The sequence below is a fragment of the Aquarana catesbeiana genome, linkage group LG08 (assembly GCF_042186555.1).
Source record: "Aquarana catesbeiana isolate 2022-GZ linkage group LG08, ASM4218655v1, whole genome shotgun sequence".
Lineage (NCBI taxonomy): Eukaryota > Metazoa > Chordata > Amphibia > Anura > Ranidae > Aquarana > Aquarana catesbeiana.
This window is the reverse complement of record NC_133331.1, coordinates 268,186,144-268,194,795: the sequence shown is the minus strand read 5'-3', so window position 1 is coordinate 268,194,795 and position 8,652 is coordinate 268,186,144. Positions and strand designations below refer to the sequence as shown.

At 41.2% G+C, this 8,652-nt stretch overlaps 2 protein-coding genes across 2 annotated transcripts in view; both read left to right on the top strand.

Moving 5' to 3' along the window:
- The first annotated feature begins 3,773 nt into the window (after positions 1-3,773).
- LOC141106430 (pulmonary surfactant-associated protein D-like) overlaps positions 3,774-8,652 on the top strand; it is an 89,128-nt gene continuing 84,249 nt past the window's right edge. The window contains exon 1 of the mRNA XM_073597208.1: positions 3,774-3,839. The gene's annotated coding sequence lies outside the window, so the exon portion shown is untranslated. The remainder of the gene's footprint in view (positions 3,840-8,652) is intronic.
- The window catches only part of LOC141106431 (conglutinin-like), a 228,813-nt gene continuing 223,963 nt past the window's right edge, over positions 3,803-8,652 (top strand). The window contains exons 1-3 of the mRNA XM_073597210.1: positions 3,803-3,834; positions 4,463-4,556; positions 8,502-8,636. Of these exons, the coding sequence (XP_073453311.1) occupies positions 4,466-4,556; positions 8,502-8,636 (226 nt within the window). The 5' untranslated portion in view covers positions 3,803-3,834; positions 4,463-4,465. The remainder of the gene's footprint in view (positions 3,835-4,462; positions 4,557-8,501; positions 8,637-8,652) is intronic.

The following is an 8,652-nucleotide window of genomic DNA, read 5'->3' as shown; positions in this document are numbered from 1 at the left end:
TTTTCCAGTTGCAAATCTGACTGACTTTAGATTTGGAACATGCTTCAAATCTTTACGTCATAACTCCACCGGACCCAGAAATCCGCTCGTCTGTATGCTAGTCCGACGGGCAAAAACCCACGCTAGGGCAGCTATTGGCTACTGGCTATCAACTTCCTTATTTTAGTCCGGTGTACGTCATCACGTACGAATCCGTCGGACTTTTGTGTGATCGTATGTAGGCAAGTCTGTTAGTTAGAAAGTCCGCCGCAAGTCCGCCAAAAGTCCGTCGAAAGTTTGTCGGACGGGCTGTCGGACTTTTGTAGCCGAAAAGTCCAACCATGTGTACGCCCCATAAGATTACCTCTCACTACACAGATTCTTTGGTTTTGGAGTTTGGACTTTTCTTTAAGGATTTTTTCAAAATTGTTTTGGTTTAACCATTAGGAAATATTGTGTTTTTCATGCACTGAATGTTCATTTTCATTTGATTTGAGTTAGCGACAACCCTTTATATATATTTCTTAAAATATTTATTGTAGGTTCAGATAGCTAAGAGATGTTTCCTTTAATGGAACCAAAGTTATGATCTTTCTGGCTTTTTTGCCAGAGGTGCATAAGCAACATGCTAAATACCAAGAAGTCAAGAAAAGACTTCAACATCTGCATCTCCAATACTAATTGGTTTACCCCACTAAATTGTGAGTAGTTGTAAATGACGCTACCCATTTCTTCAATGCACCAGGAGCTGTCACCGATTGGTTAGATAGACACTATAACAAGTGATTTCTACTTCCATCAGTGGGGCTCTGTTCAATCATTATGTAACTTGAATCTACAATACTGGAGACTCTTACAGCTGAGAACTTTGTCTCGTTGCTGTTTTGTGTACGCTTTGATTCAGATTTGTTGCAAGTTTACTGTTACTTCCTCCCTCCAATTTTTCAGGAACTCATTCTATATCCTCCGTACAGTAGAGGACTTCTCCTTTTAAGCAGAATAGAGAACACCAGATCTGCCAGTGTAGGGAACCCTCCACTTTTCTCCTGCGTGGAGTTGTTTTTTTTTTATCCCTATGTCCTTATCCCTTCTAGTACTTGTGCAATTCTCAGCAGTAATGTTGGCCTCTGTCTTGTTAAAGTTGATTTATTTTTGTTGCATTTTCCTTTCTTCTTTGTTTTCTAGTTTTCACTTTGTTACTACAACACGGAACCAAGACCCATTCATATCTTCATAAGGGCCTTTGGAAGATTCCCCTTTATGATCTCTCGACCATGCGAGAACCAACTCCTACAATGAACAGTGTTGAACATTCCTATTGTCCACCCATGTTTTTAGATTTCTTTCTTGGAATGTATGAGGTACAATTGTCTCTCTGAAGAGACAATGGGGGTTGATTTATTAAAGTTGGAGTGTGCAAAATCTGGTGTAGCTCTGCATAGAAACCAATCAGCTTCCAGGTTTTTTGTCAAATCTTAACTGGAAAAGCTGAAGTTAGAAGCTGATTGGCTACCATGCAGAGCCTGCACTAGATTTTGAACTCTCCAGTTTTAGTAAACCCTTTAAATCAATCTGTGTTTGACACTCTTATGTCTTTCAGTCCCACTTAAATCTTTCTCCAAGAGACACATGTAACTGGTGAGACCACTAAATTTCTTGGAAGGTGCTGCATTCAGTCTGCTTATTAGCCTATTATTCAACTTATTCATTTGTGTGATTAGTGTCAGTTCTGGTCTACAGGGGATCATTTTCCTCTTGTAAATGATCAGAGGTGAATAAACATGGTAGATATATGTTTTTGCACTGTAAATTGTTTGAGCTGTGTTGTAACAGATGTATATTTACCCCCCTTATTCTCCAGAAGTGCTTTGCCTGCTTGCTAAATTTTTATCTGATAAAGTTTTAGTTATACTTATTTTATTGTGGCCCAACTCCGACACATGGCTGGCTGAGAGAATTGCTCCCCAAACACGTCCCCCTATAATATACTCTCCTCTTTAGTGCTTGGTAAAAATCCATTGCATGCATTGGACTCTCCTATTTTTACTCTACAGCCCCTATGTCCCACTTCATATTCCATGTGCAAGGTATGGCAGGCAGCTAGACACTTGCTGGCAGTAACTGGCCACACTAGGTATACCCCACTTTGGTCAAATGAAATGCTGTCTGAACTCAACTTGCTTGAGGGCTTTCAGGGGTTGGAGGGGGTGGGAGTCACAACTCTTTTAACTCTATTCAGAAGGAAATTTTAAAATCTTTTCAACAATTGTGCTTAAAATTCGACCTTAAACCAAAAATTTTTTTATCAATATTTACAAATATGCCATGCGCTTCATACAAAACGTCCTACTTTCTCCTTCTTTTCTGAGTCCCTATTTTATACTCTAAAGTCAGCCATAGATGGTTCGAATCTTGGCCAGTTCATCAGGGACCAGCCGAGATTTCGAACCATCAATGGGCAGGCTGATTGTACCCAAGTCGATCCATTAATCGACTTGGGTACAACCAGAATGTCAGATCTTTACATGCGATTATTGCTAGTGGCTATAGCTGCTAGCAATAATCAGTGTTCTCCTTGCAGGGACAGCTCCCCACGCCCCCCTGGAGAACACAATTGCTCTACTAGAATGCTTCCCCCATCAACACTAGCTGTGTTGATGAGGGAATCAAGCACAGGTTGCAGGAAAGAAAATTGCATCATCTATGGCCTGCCTACCTCTAAGCTAAATCCACCAAAGGGGCGTATCTCAATACTGTATATAAAGTTGGTAATGAAATTTCTCCTTAAAGGAGAAGTCCAGCCAAAGCTCGTTTAGCTATACTTCTCCTATGGATCACAGGAGTGCAGTTCGTTTTGCACTCCTGTGACCCGTTTTCAGCAGAGAGCGGGCTGAAGTCCACTCTCTGCTGACATCACGGATGTCAGTCCAGGCACCGAGTCATCACGATAATAAAGTCTGGATCCGCCAGGTGCCTGGACTGACACCCGGCTCAGCCTCTCAGTGAGCCGCTGAGAGCCTGAGCTGGCCACCCCCACCTCCCCCACAGCCCAGCGCTCTAGCGAGTGAGGAGGGGGCAGAGCAGAGAGCTGCGACTGACAGTCTACAACTCTCTGCTCACGGAGCTCTAAAAACCGAGCAATGTTGGCGGTGTTCGATATTTTGGTTCTCAGTGCAGAGACGCCGGGGGACAGATGCAGCATCGGACTGATGCTGCATCCACCAAGGTAAGTATGAATCTGAAAATAGAAAATCATTTACTTTTCTTTTAAGTTTCCACTCCCCTGCAAACACAGATGGGAGGAGGATCTGGTTTCTCTCTCCGAGGAGCTCTGAGAAGATATACTATAGCGCATGCAACTGGTTTTGCTCTCCCATATGCACAGCTTTATATCCTTCATAGAGTGCATTTTACAGCTGACTTTCTTTATAAAACTGATCTTAGAGAGAATTCACAGTGTATCGGTGTAACCATGTGCAGGGTACCCTTATACATTTATTATGGAGATGACCAAATCATAGGAGGTATTGGAACAAGGTCATCACAACCTTAAATTGACTTTATGATATTACCACGAACCCTGAAAAAAGTGTTATGCACACAGAAGTTTAATAATTGTAGATCTTCTATGTCTCATGGTAAACCAAAGCATGTCTTTGTAAACACTAAAAATCTGCTTACTGGAGTTATTCTTTTATTCAGGAGAGATTTGGGGTCAAAGTTTGTATTTGCTGTTTTTGATTTATTTAGCTTACAGGTAGAAATATGTACATAGTCAGATAACATATCAGTATATATAGATGAACACTTTGGATCTTCTGCTTCATCTTCTCCAGGTCTCTTGTGTCTACCTTGGTCAGGTTTCTTTTGTCTACCTTGGTGAGTACCATTGTACTATTAAGTGCCATTTAACTGAGCACCTTACTTCTATTTCTCAATACATGTATTTCTATGTATTGGTAGGTCCAGCTGCCAAAATTACTTAAGATCTTTTTTTTTTTTTTCCAACTCACTAGTTTTTGGATGGTGAGTATATTTTTAAATTTTCTATGAAAAAAATTGCATTCAATGGAAAATATTTTTTTCTTTATTTGTAGTTTTGGATAGAGTCAGGAAAAGTAATATCCTCTGTGATGATTTATTACTGTATTTCCACTCGGGAGATTCACTCTATTTACTAAGGTGGCCATCGTCACCAGGACATAACGTGTTATAAGATCTGAAACAGCAAAGATCATCCAATAGGGACACCTTTTTCACCAACAACTAGAAGGTGATTCCCCATCACATTGGGGAGATTTCCTGGTGTGTTTCCAGGAAAGTAAAAACCTCCCCAACTGGTCAATGACTTAGAACACATTCTTGCTATTAAATTTCCATGACAAGTAGTATTTTTTGAGATCAGCAAAGGCAAGTTCATTCAATAATGGAATGGGGGCATTAGCATAAATTGAATAAAAGATTTTTTTTTCTTCCTCTGTAGAATATGAAAGCTCTGTTGTGTTTCGGTCTACTTTGTCTTCATGCGGCTTTTGTGACGCCGAGCGATACTCCAGAAAAAGAGAAGGGAGAACGAGGTATAAATATTCATATCATAAAGGGAATTTTATAAATTTGTTGCATCGATTTTCACTTTTTAAAATCGGTTATATTTTTCATAAGAATGAAAATGTGTTTATGTGATAAATATATATATATATATATATATATATATATATATATATATATATATATATACAGTGGGGACAGGAAGTATTCAGACCCCCTTACATTTTTCACTCTTTGTTATATTGCAGTCATTTGCTAAAATCATTTAAGTTCATTTTTTTTCCCTCATTAATATTCACACAGCACCCCATATTGACAGAAAAACACAGAATTTTGCAGACATTTTTGCAGATTTATTAAAAAAGAAAGACTGAAATATCACATGGTCCTAAGTATTCAGACCCTTTGCTATGACACTCATATATTTAACTCAGGTGCTGTCCATTTCTTCTGATCATCCTTGAGATGATTCTACACCTTCATTTGAGTCCAGCTGTGTTTGATTATACTGATTGGACTTGATTAGGAAAGCCACACACCTGTCTATATAAAACCTTAGGCTCGGTTCACATAGGGGCGACTTGTCAGGCGACCTAGTCGCCTGACAAGTCGCCTCCCGTTCTGTGCTACGGAACCGTTCTAATAGGAGCGACGCAAGTCGCTCCGACTTAGAAAAAGGTTCCTGTACTACTTTGGGGGCGACTTGGGGCGACTTGCATAGACTTCTATACAGAAGTCGTTTTGCAAGTCGCCTCAGAAGTCGTTTGCAGGTCGCCTCGCTGAGGCGACCTGCAAGTCGTGCCGCCCCTGTGTGAACCGGCACTTACAGCTCACAGTGCATGTCAGAGCAAATGATAATCATGAGGTCAAAGAAACTGCCTGAAGAGCTCAGAGACAGAAATGTGGCAAGGCACAGATCTGGCCAAGGTTGCAAAAATTTTTTTTGCTGCACTTAAGGTTCCTAAGAGCACAGTGGCCTCCATAATCCTTAAATAGAAGACGCTTGGGACGACCAGAACCCTTCCTAGAGCTGGCCGTCTGGCCAAACTGAGCTATCGGGGGAGAAGAGCCTTGGTGTGAGAGGTAAAGAAGAACCCAAAGATCACTGTGGCTGAGCTCCAGAGATGCAGTCGGGAGATGGGAGAAAGTTGTAGAAAGTCAACCATCACTGCAGCCCTCCACCAGTCGGATCTTTTTGGCAGAGTGGCCCTGACGGAAGCCTCTCCTCAGTGCAAGACACAAGAAAGCCTGCATTGAGTTTGCTAAAAAAACACCTGAAGGACTCCAAGATGGCGAGCAATAAGATTCTCTGGTCTGATGAGACCAAGATAGAACTTTTTGGCCTTAATTCTAAGGGGTATGTGTGCAGAAAACCAGGCACTGCTCATCACCTGTCCAATACAGTCCCATCAGTGAAGCATGGTGGTGGTAGCATCATGCTGTTGGGGTGTTTTTCAGCTGCAGGGACAGGACGACTGGTTGCAATTGAGGGAAAGATGAATGAGGCCAAGTACAGGGATATCCTGGACGAAAACCTTCTCCAGAGTGCTCAGGACCTCAGACTGGGCCGAAGGTTTACCTTCCAACAAGACAATGACCCTAAGCACACAGCTAAAATAACGAAGGAGTGGCTTCACAACAACTCCGTGACTGTTCTTGAATGGCCCAACCAGAGCCCTGACTTAAACCCAATTTATTATTATTATTATTATTATACAGGATTTATATAGCGCCAACAGTTTACGTAGCGCTTTACAACTTGAGGGTAGACAGTACAAATACAATACACTTTGATACAGTAGGAATCAGCCAATTGGGCATCTCTGGAGAGACCTAAAAATGACTGTCCACCAACATTTACCATCCAACCTGACAGAACTGGAGAGGATCTGCAAGGAGGAATGGCAGAGGATCCCCAAATCCAGGTGTGAACTTGTTGCATCTTTTCCAAAAAGACTCATGGCTGTATTAGATCAAAAGGGTGCTTCTACTAAATACTGAGCAAAGGGTCTGAATACTTAGGACCATGTGATATTTCAGTTTTTTTTTTTTTTTATAAATCTGCAAAAATGTCAACAATTCTGTGTTTTTCTGTCAATATGGGGTGCTGTGTGTACATTAATGAGGAAAAAAAATGAACTTAAATGATTTTAGCAAATGGTTGCACTATAACAAAGAGTGAAAAATTTAAGGGGGTCTGAATACTTTCCATCCCCACTGTATATATATATATATATATATATATATATATATATATATATATATATATATCATATAAACAAATTATTATCTTTACAAAAAATATAAAAATGTTTTAAAGTGATTGTAAAGTCAAGTTTTAGTTTTTTTTTTTAATAAAAAAAAATGCCATACCTGCGCTGTCAAACCTCCCCTTCTCGGGCCCAGTGCTGCACACTCCTGGCTCCTCCTCTTCAGGGAGTGCCCCCCATAGGAAGCCGTTTTCCTATGGGGGCACTCATGTGGGCATTCATAGACAAGACAGCGTGGCTTGGCCCCGCATTATTTTTCTCATCACAGAATTTGACTGACAGCAGTGGGAGCCAATGGCTTCTGCTCATTTCAGTCTGTCCTGTGAGAGTGGGGAGAGAAGACAGAGCCACTCCAGACAGACACAGCACTGGATTGAGCGAGAACTCAGGTAAGTATAAGGTGGGTAAGGGGGCAATACTGATGCCTAAATATTTTTTACCTACGGACCAGTTCACACCATAGAAATGCGCTCCAGATGCTTTTTTGCATGCGTCTTTTTGATGCGTTCCAGTGCATTTTGATGCATTTTTGGTGCAGTCCAGTGCATCCCCCCCCCTTTTTTTTTCCCTTTAACCTTAAATAAAAACATGAGTGTTCCAGTGCATTTTTGGTGCGTTTAGGTGCGTTCCCGTGAGTTTTTGATGCTTTTTACAGCGTTCTAGTACAGTCCAGTGCAGGAAAAATGCAGCATGTTCTACTTTTTTTTCTGGAATTGGAATGCACTGGAACTGCAAGCACTGGTGTGAACTATGCCATTGAAAACCATATAACTTGCTTTCTTTGCATTTTTGATGCAGAAAAAAAAATGCATTGGACTGCATGTGGTGTAAACTGGCCCTTAATGCAGGCAATGCAGTAGGGTGAATTTGCACAGGAACAGACAGCTGCCACTCTGGTAGCTGTCTATTCCTAACTGCGATAGGAAACAGTGTGATGCCCAATTCAGCACATCACACGGCTACCTTTTTTTTTTTGTAGAAACTATATGTGACTACACTTCATTCATGGCAATGTACAGCAGTGCGACACACTCTGCTGCTGAACAGTGCCATGCGATTCAGTATGATGCACTGCAATAAAATGCAGCATGTAGCAAACAATTGTTTTGTGTGTCCTTGCCGTGACAGACGTTTTACGAATGCAGTATATCTATATATATACACACACATACACACACACACAGTATATATATAGGTATATATATTATACAGTATATCACTGTTTACACAAATTGGCAAAGAGGACCTTTGCTGTGATTGAACCCGGACAGATCTTTTTAAATCAATGCTTCATAGGGCTCTAAAGTGGGGTGAGGGATAATGGGGGGAGGGGGGCTGGTAAATCCAGGAGTTAACGTAAGAAAAAAAAAAAAAGGTTTACTTCAAATTAGAATAAAAAAGGTTTAACCTTAAACTACGTAGAGGGTTCTTTACTGTAAGAGCAGCAAGGATGTGGAATTCCCTTCCAAGGGTGGTGGTCCCAGTGGGGAGCATTAATAGTTTCAAAAAACTATTAGATAAGCACCTGAACGACCGCAACATACAGGGATATACAATGTAATACTGACATATAATCACACACATAGGATGGACTTGTGTCTTTTTTCAGCCTCACCTATTATGGAACTATGTAACTTTGTTTAAAGTGAGCCCAGGGCCACCTCACTCTCATATTGTGCTAAATTGTATGCTATAATTAAACAGGGTTTCCTGGATTCCCTGGACCTCCGGGACCACCAGGAGCATCAGGACCCCCGGGATTCCCGGGACCACGAGGAATGCCAGGACTACCAGGACCACCAGGACTACCAGGACTACATGGAAACTGCAATAATCCAGGTAGGATGGAACATTG